Source organism: Pavona decussata, unplaced genomic scaffold (genome assembly GCF_977016875.1).
Source record: "Pavona decussata unplaced genomic scaffold, jaPavDecu1.1 SCAFFOLD_19, whole genome shotgun sequence".
Taxonomy (NCBI): domain Eukaryota; kingdom Metazoa; phylum Cnidaria; class Anthozoa; order Scleractinia; family Agariciidae; genus Pavona; species Pavona decussata.
Window position 1 is genome coordinate 2,406,630 of NW_028145442.1, and position 19,394 is coordinate 2,426,023.

Genomic DNA, 19,394 nt, shown 5'->3' on the forward strand with positions numbered 1-19,394 from the left:
AGACTGGGACCAACATCTTAACACGTGCTCACAGTTTGTATTATTTTATAAGACGGCAAATAACGAAGTCCACTTTCAACACGCCATCCTGAAGAAAGCTGCACTGCCGAAACGTCGGTGAACATAAACCGAACTTAATAGCGTTAAAAAATACCAAAACCTTTTGTATTACCTGGAGAGGTGGCTATGCAGTATAATTACATAAACTTGTACGCTTTTGAACCGGCAATGGGGGTATAGCTCAGTGGTAGAGCATTCGACTGCAGATCGAGAGGTCCCTGGTTCAAACCCGGGTGCCCCCTGTGAATGATTTTTTTTCTTTTCTTTTCTTCACAAACAGACGATTTTGTGCTACTATTTTCTTTTTTTTTCAATATCTTCTTAAGCGATAACAAAAAACAGATTAAAGGAAATAATTCGAAATAGTCGAAAATGTTTTCAGGAAATGTCAGGAAAAAAAAAAAAGCAATAATTGAATAAAGTTATTCCAAAAACGTTTTCTTAAATTTGCAAAACATGTAAATCACAAAAATATCTAGCCGTGAAGTTCTGCTGCTTATAACTAAATTCTGAAATAATAAGGATAATCCTGTGATCGGACTTACAGTACATCCCATCGAGGATCGAGCCAGTTCATGCTTGACAACCCGGCGGTCAAGTGATTTTTACCGATTGATAACGGAAATCCTTGAAAATCGATAAATTTGCTGTGTCAAATCGATATTATCGATTTTTTCATGATTTTATCGATTTATAACGTAAGTCACGTTGAAGAAAAAGAGGTTTGTCCGCGTTTGCTTGATTTGCTTTGATACCCTTTTCGTTGTACATAACTGAGGTTGCCGCATGGTTTCAAAACTACAGAAACCGGGAAAAATCAGGACTGTGCAAACATGGCTGCTATCAGTCAGAGTGAACACTTGTGATATTTTAAACTCATTCGTCAAAAAACGTTCTATATTGCGTGAAGTCAATTGTCATTTTTGCAAAAAATTCCAATGATGAGATGTTGTCATTGGCACAAAGAATCTTCCGATATAAATCGATGAAATCGGTAAAAATCAAGGTAAATCGATAAACAAAACGAGTATGTCATCGATTTTCACGCTTGGTACACCCAGCCCCCTAGTCTCTCACACTTGGTACACCCAACCCCCTAGTCTCTCACACTTGGTACACCCAACCCCCTAGTCTCTCACACTTGGTACACCCAACCCCCTAGTCTCCTACACTTGGTACACCCAGCCCCCTAGTCTCTCACACTTGGTACACCCAACCCCCTAGTCTCCTACACTTGGTACACCCAGCCCCCTAGTCTCTCACACTTGGTACACCCAACCCCCTAGTCTCCTACACTTGGTACACCCAATAATACACCCAACGGTGTTAGCACATACCTTTTTTGCTGGAGTTACTGAACTTGAAGATACCTTCGGCTTCTTTTTTTATTTTTCATTATATATTTTTTTAATATGTATATTAGTCAATGTCTTTTACGTTCATGAATTTTTAAAAACAAAACACGCGTAATCGTAGGACTGTGTAAAGTAATTCGTGAATTTAGCAATCGAATGAAATTATACATTTTGTATTATGTCCGAGAAGTGATTTTGTTTTTCGATTTTTTGATTAATGCATGAGCAGCAGTTGTTCGCGTTGTCTATTTTTTTTTTTTTTTCAATCTTTGTTCAGTGTTGCTGGGTTGGTGTTGTGGCAAACCTCCAGCTTGTATTAAATATGTACCTACCGGAATCGCCTCCCGGAGGGGCATATTCTGTGGGGTTTTTTTTTTTCTCTCCTTCTTTCTTTTTTCAGACTGTCAGAGATATTTTACCGCATTTACCGTACTGAAAACAACATTAACCGTAATGTAGCGCGCTCCATTCCAGTATTTGAAAATCTATGTGAAGTCCGCACTTCGATTTATTAATATCATAAATCGTTCGTTAGCTTGTGCAGTACGTTCATCGAGGTTCTCAAGATCCCTAAAGTATATCTTCTTACTCGGCGGTCGAGTTTTCTCTTACTCTCGCAAAAATGGATTTTGAAAGAAACACAGACGTTTCGGGTATATACAGTATATAACCCTTCTTCAGTGCGGAGAAAACCGTTGAAATGCGCTACCGGACACACGCGCGCATATGAATAGTAGCGCGCGCATGCATTAAAAGAATTCAAATTTAGCTAAAATTGACGCTAAGTCTCAGACTACTAGTAGTCCCCCATTTTTCCTCAGGGGTGTCGCCTTTTCTGGCGTGGGGTGATTTTCACGCGCGCTCGCGTTTCGCTCGCCCTACTATCCCTGAGGAAAAATGGGGGACTACTCGTAGTCTACGTTAAGTCCATCCGGCTGAACAGTTCCAAGTTGGAAAATCAACCTCATTTCATGCTGCGCTGGAGGTTTGTCCCTTTGCATAACTACTCTGTGTAGTTGAGGACAATACAAGTTGTTTTACATAACGTACTAATGCAGTTACTCGCGTACACACGTGAACAGGTCTGACCTCACCCCTCCCCTGTTGGGACATACTGCTTCCCATTCTGTTGTCTTCTTTGTCAGGTTTCTTGCAAATGCACAAAGTCCGAGCGAACATGGCTTCTGTAGAGAACTCGCAAAACCAGCACGAAAAAGAGCTCGTGGGTTGGTTTTACCCCACAGATGAAATGAAATCCGAGGCTTACGTGTCTAGTATGGATCGCTACAAGGAGTTGTACGACAAATCTATTGACAATCCCGCAGAATTTTGGGCAGACTTTGCAAGTGAGTTTTTCTGGAAAGTCCCGCCAAGCAAAGAGAAGTTCATGGATTTCAACTTTGACACGCGCAAAGGGAACGTATTTATCAAGTGGATGGAGGGAGCAGTCACCAACATTTCGTACAATGTTCTGGACAGAAATGTGGAAAAGGGTCTTGGGGAAAACGTGGCATTTTATTGGTAAGATAAATTTTACTGTCATGATTTGATAAAGTGTCACATGGGAATTTCATGATTTGAATGTCTAATTGCGACATATTTCCCAAGAAATTTTGGTTGTTTGGATATTTCTGATATTTTGTGCGTCAAGCTAGGCCTTTAGAATAGAACCCTATGGCTATAGCCTGCGAAAGATACGTCCTTTTGTTTTGTAAAGTGTAAATTAAGTTTTACATGTAAATATATCGCTCAGTGCTTCTGTAAACATGTCTGTATTCAGATTTTATCTCTGCACCTTGCACTTCCTCTTTTGCTCTGTACCTCTTTGGTCTCTTCTGTTTGTTATCTTCGCCCCTCCTAAATTGGATTTACACTAGGCTGACTTCCTTAGTGTCTGAAACCACTAGACGTGTTAGCAACAGCTTTTTTGTTGAATCATACCACTTTGCTATTAATAAACTAAGACAGGAAGCATATTTATTTTAAAGCACTCATTGTACCCTGGGGGGTAGGTGGAGACTAACTATTTGGAGGGACTTATGTTCAGAATTTGGCAGTATGTTGAATATTGAGAACTCTATTAAATGGCTATTTTACCTGGCATTCAGTTGAATCCTTTGCTTTAATCAATCACCCGTGGATGTATCGCGTGCTTAAATTTTCAGGGAAGCTTGTACATTGTAATTGAAATGTAGCAATATGTTGAATAGAAACTCCTTGTCGTGGGCTGTTTTCCTGGTATTCAGTACAATTATTTGCTTATCTCTGTCGTGTGTGTGTGGCATGTCAAGACCCCGTTGACTACCACAATGGTTGAAGCAGCTTGTCTAAATAAGTGTACTTTGAATACGTCATGCTAACATATACATAGTTAGGAAGCAAGTCACAGAAAGGTGACATGACTTTGTTTAGTTGACCTTCCACTATATTACTTGACATCTTATCAGAAATTGTCTGAGATGATGTTTTGACTGAGCAAAACCTTGAGGACCCCTTAGAGTCCTGGGGTAGGTCACCAACGTGAAAAATAGTGAAAAAGAGAAAAACCTCAAGTTAAGGAGTTAAGTTTTCATTAAGTTAAGTTTAGACAGTAAGAAGTTAAGTTTTGAAATTGAAAGAAGTCAAGTTAAGTTTTCATTTTCCTGTAGCTTTTCTTTTCGTAATATATCCTTCCGTTTGACATTTGTAATTGTATGAAATTGTAATTGTATCGGTCATCGTGTTCTTACCTTCTTTTTTGATTTCATCTTGTAAAATAATAGCTGAGGAGACCTAATTAATATAAGCTTCATAGTTTCCTTTAGGTCTCCTCGCCATTGTTACATCTATTTTTTCCAATCTTTTTTGTTGTTGTTTACATTGTATTTATGGTGTGGCAAAATAAATGAATAAATAAATAAATAAAAATAAAAGAAGGCAAGAACTAACATGACATATTTTTTGCTGTTTAATATATATACTATTTTATGGCAGTGTGAGTTTCATAATTTTCTGCTGTGAATTGGCTGAAATTGCAAGGGATATGAAGTGAACGTACCATGTTTAGTTTAGGGGGAGGGGCAGGAGGATCCTCTGAACTTCCCACTTTCCACATGTTTTATTCCCACTTCTTTCCAGTTTCTCATTGTTTTTTGCCTATTATGCCTTGGCTATTGAAAACTGTTACTCAATATTGCAAAATGTAACCACTAAATGCCACTTTCGAAATAATTTCTCACCCTCCTTTCCCTCACCTCCCATAGTCTGAGACCTCCCGTTCCCTTTAAGTTCAAAGTTTTGCATGTTGTTAAAAGGCGCACTGAGTGTTTATAAGTTATGATTGATTTTTGTTTTGGGCATGTTCTAACACTCAGGGAGGGGAATTTTCTTGGAGACAGCAAGCAGATTACATATCGTGAACTCCTCTCAGAAGTTTGCAAGTTTGCTAATGTGCTGAAGGACAAAGGTGAGATCTGACGGTGATCTTCATAAAATTTACGCGTACAATCAAAATATACTCAGACATCCAGGGAAAGCTTCTCTGTATTAATTACAATTATTATATTGTATTTTATGTAATGTTTAAAACACGAGTAGCAGTGTTTTATCGGGATTAAAAGCAACGAGGCGCCGCTGAGTGGTTTTAGATCCGGTAAAACACGTGTTGCGAGTTTTTTGAACAGCTTCAAAACATTCCTGAAAAAGCGTGTGTCAAGAGAGTTCATAACAATGATGCTTAATGTGAACATTGGAAACTATCATAGGAGAAAAACATTAAACACCGCATACTAATAAGGAGAAGATTTTATCGGGTTTAAAAAACCACTGCAAGTGATGTTTTATCGACCATTTGATAGGTCAATGGGCTTCTGAATTATTAATGGGTGTTTGAAAAGACTACAAAGAGAAGCTTTCTGTATGAAACAAATAATTATTGTTTCAACTTAATTTCTGTTGTCCTGTTGTTAACTTTTACAGGCGTCAAGAAAGGTGACCGGGTGGCAATTTACATGCCAATGATTAATGAGCTGGTGGTGGCCATGTTGGCTTGTGCAAGAATAGGAGCTGTGCACTCCATTGTGGTGAGTCATAACTAATGCAAGCTTACTGCACAGATAGGTGCAAAGTGTGTTGAAAAATCTAACAATATAGTAAGAGTGGAGGAAGCAGGGCAATAGGAACCATGTGAAAAAGTGGAAGGAAACCAGGTTAGGAGGCAGTGGATGAAAGGTGAGGGATGAGAGACACAAGACAAAACTTTGTAATATTGCATGACACTTTGCAACACACAAGAAAGTGCAGAGGTGGGAGATCTGAAGGAAAGGAGTGTGAACCGTCCTAGAGTAAAGGTTATGGATCTCCCATCCTATGTAGGGGGGCTGGAAATACCTCTTCCAGATGAAAGACCATGATAGGCTTGATGGTTAGTGGCATATTGTTCTCTGTCTCTGCTGTCATAAAAAATAATTGTGTCTGTAATAAATTCAAAAATGATATCTTTGTTTTGTAGTTTGGCGGATTCTCAGCAGAATCTTTAGCTGAGCGCATTCTAGATTCCACTTGTAAAATCCTCATCACGGCAGGTAAACAGCTGTTTATTTAGTTTTCACTGAGAGTAAAATTATTTAAATAATTACTAATTAAATGATCTTCTCACACACAACTGGGAGCCATGCCTGGCCAAACTATATGTGACCTGAAAAAACCCATACACTAGAACCCAGACTCCCAGGCGTATGTGAAAAATACATTTTCCGCTTCATTCATTCCATACCCTGCTAGCAAGGTGTTTCTTTCTGGTAAGTTCCTTAGCATGTACAATGTCGTTGGTGTGTCTGGTATTTCAAGATACACAAAATTCTAGAGACGCAAACGACTTTGCACATGTACATGCTAAAAGGCTTGCCAGAAAGAAACCTCTGCTAGTAGGGTATTTGTTCCTCAGCCAGCAGACAACCACACCTTTTTCCATTAATTGAGGCAGCCTCACCCAAAGGTATTTTGCAGGATGGACCTATTTAAAAAAAAAATAAATGAAAGGCTGAAAAAATTAAAAGAGTGGACACTGGCAATAAAGATGACTGAGAACAGCTGCTAGAACATCTAAGCATGTAGTATCAAGCTATATATCTGTACGAGTTGTGCTGTATTTGTGGGGTCTTCAAAATACATACAATGGGGAAAAATATAGAGATACTAGACGGCAAAACATGTAATGAGAGATTTATTATTCGGCTTAAGCTTTTTTGATAAGTAGCAGGAATTATTGAAGTAAGCTACAGTGTATGAGGAAAAAGCGAGACCAGATGAGTGTGTGTGTGTAAGAAAACAAGGTTTCTACATTACAAATAGTATTTAATATTTACCTTGAGCCAGTTTTCTACTATAGAAATAACTAACTGTATAAATATCACGGCATCTTTGTACTCAGAATGTTCATTATTCAAACAGTACTAACTGGATATTAAAAGCTGATACAGTTTCTTCCAGAGCCATAATTTTAGTTTATCCTGACTGTAATAAATTTACTGGTTCTCAGATGGCTCATACAGAGGAAAAAAGCTCATTGACTTGAAAGAAATTTCAGATGAGGCCATAGCAATGTGCAAAGAAGAGTGAGTAATCAATTTTATGGCTATCTCGTTAGTAGTAAAATATATAAATATTAAGTGTTAAAAAGGAATAAAACATAAATATTATTTAATATAATATAATAAAATTTGTATAATAGTCATGTAAATTAAAATAATCTTGTGTCTAATATTCTCAAAAGCTGAGACCAGGAGGATCTGAAGTTATCAAAAATGATAATAATTGAAGGGTTGCCTGGAAAAAAGCCCTAAGTGACTTCCAATAAATTGCTAGATTCTTCTTACAAATTTCCTTGTATTTGCTTGTGAAACAAAAGGAGAATTTGACCTTACGTCAAAGGTCACTTAGGGCCTTATTCCGCGCACCCCTTCAATTGAAGGGTGCAGGGTATAACCGATATGAGGTGCATTTTAGCTCACTCGTCTTGTTTTGGCTTATTTTACCTGATTTTTTTCATGTTGCCTTTAATCCCATCAGGAAACATTACCCCCAATATTGTTTTTAGCTTTTTGAATTAAAAAAAAAAAAACATGATTAAGGAAAGGTTTCCATTTTCATCTTAAAATGATTCACAAAGCAGCGGTTAAAGCATCAGTAATAAATATAATTTAATGCACAAAACTTAATAGTGTTGATACAGCTACTGTAACTGTGGCTTGCATTTAATGCAGTGTGAAAAAAATGCATGGCTGTAAAGTGTTCTCACTTAAAAAAAGTATTGTATTTTGTCAGGGTAACTAGCTATTTGTTGGTAGCATTTTAAGATATCAATAAATTATTGTTGTCATTTATTTTGCAGAGGATTTATTGTAGAAAGCTGTATTGTTGTTCAGCACATTGGTGGTGCTGCGGGGAATGGCTCTGCTTCACCTGTAGCCAAGAAACCATGTCCTGAAAAAACGGTTAGTCCTTATAATTTACGGTGCTCGGTGGAAAGGGCATTTTTAAGTGATGATTTTGCCGGAAAAAAGTCTCAAAACTCGCCAAACTTTTGCAGACGGGTTAATTTTTTCATGATAAACCTTAATCCATTTTTATTTTTTTTAGTTGGAAGGCTTAAAGAGGCAAAAATTCAGCAATTGTTGGACACTTTTTTTCAAGCAAAATCATCACTTATGCTTTTTTTCCACCAAACCCTTCAATTGTAAAGTCTTGTGCACAACTAGTCATGATTAATTTGCACAGCTCCTGATATTTCTTAATAAAATCTTGAGTTGAATGAACAGTTCAATGGCTGGCACAAGAAAATTAACATCCCCACTGGGGAGAACTGCCTGTTAGCAGAGTTTTTGTACTGTTTTTGTTCTGTTTAATGTAAATTTTGGACATTAAATATTAACCAACTTGAAGCAACTGACTGTTTGTTTTTAGACCCACTTTGATGGACAGGGTATTGACTGTTGGTGGCATGAACTGATGTCCTCTGCGAGTGACAAGTGTGAGCCATGCTGGACAGATGCCGAGGATCCTTTATTCATGCTTTATACAAGGTATCAGATGAACAGAACAAAATTTATTAACCCTTTAACCTCCAATATGAAAGAACAAGTTCTCCTATCTTGTCCCCATACTTTTCTTATAAAAGTACTAGGGAGAAGTTAATAAAATGTCAAGAACATTCACCTTGGGTGATCATATCCTTAATTCTCATGACCCTAGGGTTGTTATAAGGAGAAATTTGATGCCGATCATTGTTAGGGGCTTAAAGGGTTAATTAAGAATCCCAACTGCAAGGAGGTGAACCAATTTTCTACAGTCTGTATTTACAAAGTGGGATTGAATGTTTGGCCAGGGAACTATAATTATCCCAAACAAATACATTTAGTGATCAGAGACAGGATTTGAACCTGAGACTTAACCAGATTGCAATTACAGATCACAGACCACTTGGACACAGCACCTCCCTATAGAATGGAGGTAAATTAAGAAGACTGAGATAAAGAGTAAGGCTTGTTAATTGGGTGATTGGCAGAAAATCATTTGGAAATTTAGCCAGGAAGATTAGTGATTTACATTTTCTGGATTAACTTCCACAAAAAAAATCCTTTCATCAATTTTCAAGTACATTCAAATATACCAGCTGCTATTTGATTAGGAAATGTTTTTCTTTTTATTATTAATAGGGCAAATTTTAAAAAATATTAAATGCTATGCTTCATTCCTGTTAGTGATGTCTTTTTGTGCAGTATAACCTTCCCTTGTGACCACGTCATTAATAGAACCAAGTTGCATTATAATTTTTGCAGCGGCTACTTTGTTTCAGCCAAATAGTTGTTTAAAGCTGTCTGTGTGGTCATATTAACAGGGTTCCACTGTTAGTCATTTGTCTGATAGAGTCTTCTTTCATTGAAGTATTAATAATTATAATATTTTTTCATCAGTGGATCAACTGGGAAGCCAAAAGGTGTTCTTCACACTGTCGGAGGCTACATGCTTTACACTGCTATCACCTTTAAGTAAGTGCAGATCAGAAAAAAAAAGTTTGTCTTCATGCACATTACAACATGCCATTTCTGTCACATGTATAACTTGGTTGGAAAACCACTTACAGTATTTGTACATGCATGTAGGATTTTCAGAATAAAACCCAGGAACTTAGCCTTAATGAAAATAATTAAGCAAGAAAATCTAACATTTCAAAGCTGTCATGACTTGATTGAAAAACATCAGGTTTTCTCATTTATTTTCAAATGTTATTAATTGTTGTATTTGAAAATGCACTATTAAATGCAGATTCCACAATATAATTAATCTGAGTTCTACATGTATTTTTCCAGGTATGTGTTTGATTATCATCCTGGAGAAGTTTACTGGTGCACGGCAGATATCGGCTGGATCACTGGTCACAGTTACATCACTTATGGTCCGCTGGCAAATGGTGCCACCAGTGTGCTGGTATTAAGTTCAACTTGTTAATTTTCCCTTTGACCACTGTATACATATATGTGCAGTAGTTTAAATATTAAAAAGTCAGTGGTTTGAGCCTGGGTGGACACTCTTTGACTTTTTGGGTGAGGTGACTGCTGGGACTCTGAAACCCTTACCCTACAAATGTAGGGTAAAAAGTTCAGTCTTCATTATTTTAGTCCTCCCAAAAACATTTCCTTATTCTTCTATCTTTGATATTATTAAGCTCAGTTTGCCTTCTTACTTAGCAGTTAAAGTCATTCTTTCGTTTTTGTCATCCTGCCCCGCCTAAATTAGCTTTGCTACCTGCGGTGCTAAGAAATTGTACATGTAAATTTATACAAACTCCTAATAAAGTTGAAGTTTGAAGTTTGAAGTTCACACGTTTACCAGACATGTTTAATCAGCTGCATTTTGAATGGTGGATTAGACACCAAACCTCCATTTGCCATCCCAGATACACGTCAGACATCAATTCCTATTCAAGACTGAATTCTTTGTACAGCATGTATAACTGATTACGTTTTCTAGACCAGAACTCTCTGATTTCTGTACACTTTCCTAGACCTAAATGGTAACATGATCTACAATGATTGGCAGAATGAAGTTAATGATTGCAGAAGTGAAATGATCTACCGGTAAAATTAATCTAAACATAATTTGTCTATCATTCAGTAACTGAATTTTTGCTAATTTCAGTTTGAAGGCACTCCATTTTACCCTGATTCTGGTCGTTTCTGGGACGTGGTTGACAAGTACAATGTGTCCAAGTTCTACACCGCTCCTACAGCGATCAGAGCACTCATGAAGTTTGGAAAAGCTGTTGTCAAGAAGTAAGCAGCTGTGACGTTTGATAATTAATATTTTTGGGGTGTTTTGCTTGAAAAAACTGCATGTGCCACTTAATAAACCAGGTTATGTGGTTAAATTGTTTGCTGTTGTTTATCCCACTCTGCATCATTAATTCATGTGGGATTCAACACAGTTTTTTGTGCTCAGGGATGAAATCTTAATCAATACTTTAAAGTGAATGCATTTGAGCTTTCATATGGTTTGCAATAACAAATCATTATTTTTTTAACTTGAACTTCTAAAATAACAACTGTGGCCACAGTGCTTTTAAAAGTGAGGGCCATTTTTCATTGGATGTTTCGCTTGTAATACAGGCCCCAGTTGTTCAAAGAGCAGATAACTTTTTAAATCACTATCCAGTGGATTTATAAAATGTACACTAACCAATACATTTTACATGTTTCTGCCAGATAGCGATTTATCTACCACTCTTTGAACAACTGGGGCCAGAACGTTAGGAAACACTGTTTGAATGGAGGTTTTCTATGTATAATAATCTTGCATCTTAACCAATTAGGAATTTGCTTAGTACTTATAGTTAGTAAACTTAAATTAATAACAATCAACATAAAGTATTGTGAATTTTCCTTGGTCAACCAGTTAGTTTTGAACAAGTCAGTGATCTGTCATGTCCATCAAAGGAGAGCAACATGGAAATTATCTGGAAAAATACTTAATTTTTAATTGCTGAATTTTAACACAGTTGATGCTTTGAAGTATTTGATGTGAAATTGCAGGTACAGTCGTAAGTCCCTGAAAGTACTTGGAACTGTAGGAGAACCAATTAATCCTGAAGCGTGGTTGTGGTATTACCACACTGTGGGTGAAGAGAAATGTGCCATTGTGGATACTTACTGGCAGACAGAGACAGTGAGTGCACTTCTGTTAACTCAAGCAGCTAATATGTTGTGATTAGATTGGTTATTATATTGTTTTTGGTAGATTGAAACCTTCAGCCTTCAGCCCTCCCTAAAAGTTTTGTAGGTAAACAGGTGTCAAGATCTGGGGCCATTACCTGCTAATTAGGGATCCTGTGTCAAGCCAGTGTGCTGCAAATGACCTTGGAACAATCAAATTTGCACACTAACAAAGTGGCAAAATCCCCAACTGCTGGCTAATCATTCTTAGTCATGGGCCCTTTGTATTAAAAAGCAGTTTCTTAATAGACCATTTCCGAGTTACTGTGAACCTCATTATGAAAGCGAGGTTAAGTGTACAGCTTTTCATGTGCAAATTAGTTTTGTTTCCATATGAACGAAAGCTAATAATTTTTCATAATAAAAACTTTGCTCTTAGCCTTGCTTTCATAATGAAGTTCAAAGCATCTTGAAAATGGCTAGTTAGCTATTCTCTATTTTTTTTGTTTTTAATGAGAAAGTCCTAGAAGAGTTTTCCTCTACTTAGATCTCTAAATTTGAAGTCTCGTAGAGTGTTAATGGATATCGTTCTTTCTTTTAGGGTGGACACGTAATCACATCACTTCCTGGAGCGACACCCATGAGGCCAGGAGCAGCAGTAAGAGGCAGTTTTTGTTCTATCATCACTTAGTTGGATTTCTCTATTCTACAATGACTGATGTAAATACCAGAAAGCTTTTAACATTGAATAGAAAAAAAATAATGTATCATACATCCACTGACAGTGCAGTACACACTGAGGGCTCCACTGAAACACGACTAAATTCTTGCTATATTATATATTTATACATGTAGTGACACTTCGGATATAAGAGAGATTTAGGGCCATGTTTGTGACGGACAGTAAACAGCAGTAATGATCACGATTACCGTATATAATTATGTTTGCCTCTTGCTGTTTTCCATTTTCTAAGTATAAGTTGAGTAGTTTTGCATTAGCATCAAAGGCCAGAGTTATTTTGTTTTTCAGGAAACATAAACGTAAATCTGATGTTTGTTGTTTGCCATGAACATGATCCTAAATCTCTCTGATATATGTTAATTTTTTTTTTACAAGTGAACAAAGTCGTAAAACTTTCTTGTTATTCATTTTGCAAGGTACTCTTTCTTTCATATGCACCCAACTCTATTACAAGTTGCATGCATTCAATTGCACCTTTTGTCAATAACTTCAGTAATCACATACTGTCACAATAAACTCATTGCTTTATGCATATTTACACACTTAAAAAAGAATGCTCTTCTTTTTGTCAGTCTTTTCCATTCTTTGGTGTTGTGCCAGCCATTGTTGATGAGCATGGAAATGAACTTGAAGGAGCTTGTGAAGGATTTCTGGTGAGTGAGAGACTGTACAATAACTTCCTGTTAATGAGTTCCAAGCTTTTGACAGAACTCTTTCCAATAAAAATTTCCAAGAAGAGAAATGGTCAATTTTGTGTCAACTCAGGCAACACAGAGACAGGACAGAGAAATATCAAATTCCGTTCTTGAATGCATTAAATAATAATAATTCATGAAGAGAAAACAAAGGAAATCATTACCTGTTATCATAAAATTTAGGTAACTTTACTTTAAATTTCCCTATTAATGGCTTGAGAAGCCATGCATTTTGATATCAAACACGTGAAAGAGTGTTTCACCCGCTTTAAAAACACCTCAGAGTTGGTTAAAAAAAACTCAGCTACACGTGACCTCCCTTGTTCAAACCACTTCATGGTGATGGAAATCGCACTCTTCATTATGCCTCGTGTTTGATATATAACTTCTTGTCAGAACAAATTTAGTGACTTAGTGATTTTCACAGGCTCTAAACCAGAAATTGAAATTTGCATGTTCAAGAGGCATATCTCCCTTAAATTTTTAAAAGCTTATTAGGTGACAGAATCTTCTCTTACTTTATGCAAAAAAATGGGTACGTCCAGAGCATGCCTGGAAACCCTTCTGGCTAAACACTGGATTTTATGTTCTTCCTTTGACAATCTTGAAGGTGATGAAGCAGCCTTGGCCTGGAATGGCTAGAACAATCTATGGCAACCACGAGAGATTTGAGAGGGTGTATTTCTCCAAGTTCCCTGGTTACTATACTACTGGAGATGGTGAGTAGGTTTGTTATCATTCCTTTTGTTGGTTTAAATTAATCCTTAAGATGTCAGACGCAAGTTTGAAAAGTGGAGGTGAGCATGAAGCACAAGTCAAGCAGGATAAGAGATGTGCAAAATGCCTCTCCTGTCGGCAAGTCTATTCCGGGGGTGAGGGGTGATTGGTGAGCCAACGTTCGACAAAAGTAAACGAAATTGGATGAATGAATAACACTTTATTTTAATACAATTACAGTCAAGACCTTAGTTTCCCTTATTGCAGGTACTGATTCTTTCCCCTATTTTGCTGAGATCTGAGACACATCCAATACCTGACATTCACTAAATATTACATCGATGTTGTTTGAGAATCTGAGTGTATTGCATTATCTGTAACGTGATACATGTGACACTGATAAGTTTCCTGAGAATGAACTATAATTTTTACATTATAATTGCTAATTTATTCCAATTCCCAGATCCCATAGCTCGCCCCATGAACAAATGAAACGTACATCATCGATCCATACAAAATAGAACTCACCCCCCACCCCTCAGCCCCGTAATAGACTTGCCGCTCTCCTGTCGCATTTGACTTGCACTTAGCAAACAAACCAAAGAAGCCTGTTCTGCACTCTGGCTGACATTTTCAGATCAATCTTATGGATAAGGGGGTTAGTTTCTATAGAAACAAAGGCGCTGTGTCAGTGGGGAGTGGAAACGAATGTTTGGTTTTATCAACAGAGTTGATAAGATAATTTGGCCAGTGCAAAGTGACAAGAGTGCTGACGTTTGAGGCATTAGCCCTAATCATGATCAAGATCAAGTTATTTGTTCTCATCTGGTTTAAAGGTCTTTCAACTTGAGCAAGCTTTAACTACATTGCTAGCTTGGGTAAACATTCTATTGCAATGCAACAACTTCATTCCCAGTCTCTTGTCTTGCTTTCACTACTGGGGGTGGGAAGAGGAGAGACCCTGGGAACAAGGCTCGACACCCTAACCATTTAGTGCATCATGTATGCCAGTAGATTGTGTCTCAGAAAATTCTGTAATGTATTTAATCTGTTGGTGTGATTGATCCTCATCATAGGCTGTAAGCGTGACAAGGAAGGCTACTATTGGATCACTGGTAGGACTGATGACTGCATGAATGTGGCTGGTCATCTGCTGAGCACAGCGCAGATTGAGAGTGCACTGGTGGAGCATGATGCAGTAACTGAGGCTGCTGTGGTAAGATTTGAAGCCAAAATTTTGATCCCAAATTTTTTGTGTAATGCTTAAAACATGAACAGCAGTGTTTTATCAGGATTTAAAACCACGAGGCGCAGCCGAGTGGTTATTGACCCAATAAAACACGTGCTACAAGTTTTTTGAACGGCTTCATAAACATTCCTGGAAAAGCATCTGTCGAGAGAGTTCATAACAATGATGCTTTTGTGAATGTTGGAAATTAGCATACGAGAAAAACATTTAACACCGCACACTAATAAGGAGGAGGTTTTATCGGGTTTTAAAATCACTGCACGTGATGTTTTAAATGAATTATTAATGAGTTTTTGAAGGTCCAGTTAATGAAATCACCCCCAGGGGAGTACATCTCACAAGGGTAGGGACGTGTAGCTTACTTCTTTACACTGCCCCCCATTGTCAGACCAAAACATGACATTTTTCTTAATACCCAGTTTCTGACCTAGTTCAAGCTAACATGCCAGGAATGTGCACCCAGTGTCTGGCTTGCAGACAAACCATGTAACATTCCAAACCAAGTCACCCAATTTCAGACCAAACCTTCTCAAAAGCAATAACCTTTACAAGTGGCAATTCCAAGAGAAGGGTGGGGGGGGGGGGGAGGGAGGGAGGTGCCTTTTTCACCTTCATAGTGCTGGTGAGTGCAGGGGCAGAAAACCTTAAAATTTTAGTACATTGCCGAAAGGGTATTAGAAGGGCAATTTAGAAAGAAAAACATTCTGTGTTCAACAGTAAGAACCATATTATAGTCAGACTCAGAGCATTTCTGTTTTTTGATTATTATTATTATTATTATTATTATTATTATTATTATTATTATTAATTATTATTATTGTTATTGTTATTGTTATTGTTATTGTTATTATTATTTTTATTATTGTTTATCTTTGTGACTTTGAAATTTGGTGTTCTTTAATTGAAACTAACATATAAATTCCCACTTGAAAAGCCTCGCTTCTGGGACTAAAATTTGTTTCAAGCATGTTCATGAAATTTTTGTGGCAACTATCAGCCAATAGTCTCCGGTATACAGAAACCTTCCAGTGTGTAGTTTTGAAATCACTGAGCTTGTGGGTTCTTGGTTTGTTTTTATACAGGTGTCTTGTCCTCACAAAGAGAAAGGAGAAGGAATCTACTGCTTCACCACACTAATGGAGGTAATATTTAGTGTTGAGAGCAACAAATTAGATGAGCCATTTATCCTGATTTCGAGTTATAGGGTGATCTAGTGGAAAAGAAGTCGACTTTGGATGGAAGTGCTGTATATGTAACTAACAGCCCCATTCCCTGCCGTCTGAACACTTGGATTCACATTTTCACTCTTGCTCCTCCCAGCTGAGTTAATGGGCAGTATAACCCCAAACGGTGACTAATAAATTACTATTTCTAAAACTTGATAAAAATGCCAAATTTCTATCTGTGAAACACAGCTCTACAGACATACAGCTTTCACTCGAATGGTCTCGCTTTAACATTTTATTCACAGACCCAAATATTGGAATCCTCTCTGGCATGTTTTGATTACTGTTAGTGCTTACATGTAACTTGGATATGATTTTTATTTGTCCATTCTGTAGGGAGTGGAATTTAATGAACAGCTAAGAAATGAGCTCAAGCAGAAAGGTAAAAGAGCTTCAGAGCCTCTGCTGTTTTCTTATGAAGGCATGCAGGCAATATGAGTGTCATCAGCATGGTGCAAGAAGCCACTCCCCCTCATTTCTTTGTTTTTTTTTTCCTTGACATATCTTTGCTCTGACTTGTTCCTCGAGCTCTCATATACCTCTCATGTCCTTGCCAGGAAAATGACAATTTCCCTTATAATGCTGTACAGGCTAAACAAATTATTGTACAGGTTGTGCAGATGACATTTAGAATTTTACCAAAAAGACCTGTCTCTCCCGGGTGATTATGAAATGTTTAAAAAACGAGCACAAGTGTTTTATCAGGTTTTAAACCATGAAGCGCAGCCGAGCGGTTTTAGACCCGATAAAACACGTGCTGCGAGTTTTTTGAACGGCTTCAAAAACATTCCTGGAAAAGCGTGTCAATAGAGTTCATAACAATTATACTTTTGTGAACGTTGGAAATTAGCATACGAGAAAAACACCGCATACTAATGAGGAGTGTTTTATCAGCTGATATAAATCTAATAAGGAGGAGGTTTATCGATATTAAGTCACTGCACATGATGGATTATGAATTATTAGTGAGTTTTTGAAGATTTTTGTACAATATTTTGGAAAAGTTTTGATTTTGTAGACCCTACCATGGCTTCATTTAAGTTCAACAACATGCTTGTAGTGCAGCAGCTAGGGGGCCTGTGACACCATCCAAGATGGCAGTTGCACCTTTTTCAAAAACTGGCACTTGCCAGGCATCTGGTAGCCTGTTCCAGGCTCCTAGAGAGAGGCGCAAAGGAGAGTGCGAGGGGACAAAAACGAGGGAGGGAGCCTCCCTCGTTTTCATCCCCTTGCCCTTTCCTTCGTGCGTGTCTCTAGGAGCCTGGAACAGGCTAGGCATCTGCAAAAGTTTCAATTTTAACCACAGGCAGCGCAAGCTCACGCCACTAGTGATTAATTATTACACACTCTCTAGTGACGCGAGGTTGGGCTGCCTGTGTTTTAATGTGAGTTTTAATTGGAGGGCTTGGGCATAATCGACCCATATTACTTTTTAATCATTTTTTGTTGTTTTAGCTCAAATGCATTCAACGGATTTTTGGATGTGGCCTTCAATTTCTTTTGGAAACATTGCCTGATGTTTTATCTGCTGTTTTTGCTTTGTTTTCTGATAAACACAGAAAACTTGCCCATAGTCAATGGGTTTTTACTTCAAATGAAGTGCAAAAAAAGTGAAAAAATCTGGGGGCAACATTCCCTGTAGAAATTGAGGGCCATACACGAAATATGCAGCAACCTGAGCTAAAACAAATTAAAGCACTATCTAAAAGCCCTGTATGTCGTTTATGACCGGATTGAGCCCTTCGGTTGTACTTTTTACATTTACCCTCTTGTGTGTCTGATGGTTAATGCAAGATTACTGGAACCTTCTTACATGATTGGCCTCCCGGAGACTCTTCTGAACCTATCCAGATTCTAGTAGTTTGACTTTTAGTACAACCGGTCTTGAAAAAAACTAATTCAGTTCTGTGAATTTTGTATTTCAGTTCGCACGAAAATCGGGCCGTTTGCGACACCCGACATCATTCAAAATGCACCTGGACTCCCAAAGACTCGCTCTGGGAAGATCATGAGACGTGTGCTGCGACATGTGGCAAAGAATGACAAGAATATTGGTGATATTACAACAATGGCTGATTCCACTGTTGTTGATGCCTTGTTTGAGAAGAGACCACACGTGAGCTTCCTTCCTGATTCGTGAAACTTCAATTTACAGCGCTTAAAACGTTCTTAGCACATGACATGGCCAAGGAAGTGATAGATAATGAACATGTTTTAGTCACTCTGTTAAACTTATCGCTTTCAAGAAATCTTGTTTAATATATGGTATTTAAAAGTTGTAGTGATGGTGTGGAAATTTTTTGTCCAAAGAGAACTAGTAAATTCCTTGAAGAAGCCTGGTTAGGTAGCGTCCTCCATTTTCCCCAATTATTAATTGCAAACAGGAGTAGAAAAGACGAGGTGAAAATGTATTTTAAGCGTTTCCACTGGTGAATTTATCAGATGTCTTTTGTAACCGAGGTATTTTTTTCTGTCTTGAGGTGTATTTAAGTCAAAGTAAACTTCTCATTGAAAGGCATTGAATGCCATTCACATGAAATGGGTATTGCCAAGGAGCTGTGTCTCTACACAGTGCATGTGCGTTGCAAATATATTAGTCAAGATATTATCTTAGGGTATTGTAATTGAATTTAGCTTTGAACGCATTAGATTCATCAACGTTTTGTAATGTGCTTATATTAAAATATTATATTAAAATCATTCTTAGTAAAGCTGTTCGTATACTATCAATAAAGGGAGTCCTTTAGACTTCTGGTTTGGTATCTCATCTGATTGGTAAAATGACAGTAGGTATATGTTAAAGGTGTGTTCCTTTGACCCTGTTCTGGAAAAGGAATACATACAATAATCACTGAAAATCCGTCATAAGAGGTTTTTGGAGGTACTGGAAGGGTTATCGTGTATCAGCAAGAGTTTGCAGATACATCTGCCCAAATTTACCTAAAAGGGAAAATCCAACAGCTACTCTAGAATACGGTCATTCAAACGTGACCAAACTGTTCTGACTTTAATATTTGTACAGTTATGTCACTCTTCTTTAAACTTAAGTTACATACACTCAGTAATTTGCGTCTTCAAAGTGTATTAACGGAGTCTGCTTTATTGTGTTATACAAATGCCATGAACCACACAGAAAAAAATAACATTCAATACGAAAGATGAG

At 37.5% G+C, this 19,394-nt stretch overlaps 1 protein-coding gene and 1 non-coding gene across 2 annotated transcripts; both read left to right on the forward strand.

The window, feature by feature from the left end:
* Nucleotides 1–230: 230 nt before the first annotated feature.
* On the forward strand, nucleotides 231–302 carry Trnac-gca (transfer RNA cysteine (anticodon GCA)). Its single transcript has one exon. It is a non-coding gene; the product is annotated as a tRNA-Cys (tRNA).
* A 2,251-nt stretch (nucleotides 303–2,553) lies between these two features.
* Nucleotides 2,554–18,979, forward strand: LOC146487035 (acetyl-coenzyme A synthetase, cytoplasmic-like). The gene is made up of 18 exons (XM_085091679.1): nucleotides 2,554–2,936; nucleotides 4,769–4,860; nucleotides 5,373–5,476; nucleotides 5,905–5,977; nucleotides 6,934–7,009; nucleotides 7,786–7,888; nucleotides 8,358–8,476; nucleotides 9,368–9,442; nucleotides 9,764–9,881; nucleotides 10,593–10,726; nucleotides 11,483–11,615; nucleotides 12,204–12,260; nucleotides 12,917–12,997; nucleotides 13,650–13,758; nucleotides 14,833–14,972; nucleotides 16,088–16,147; nucleotides 16,568–16,613; nucleotides 18,157–18,979. Exons 1-18 carry the CDS (start codon nucleotides 2,572–2,574, stop codon nucleotides 18,369–18,371), a joined length of 2,100 nt encoding a protein of 699 aa, XP_084947805.1. The 5' UTR covers nucleotides 2,554–2,571; the 3' UTR covers nucleotides 18,372–18,979.
* Nucleotides 18,980–19,394: the final 415 nt, after the last annotated feature.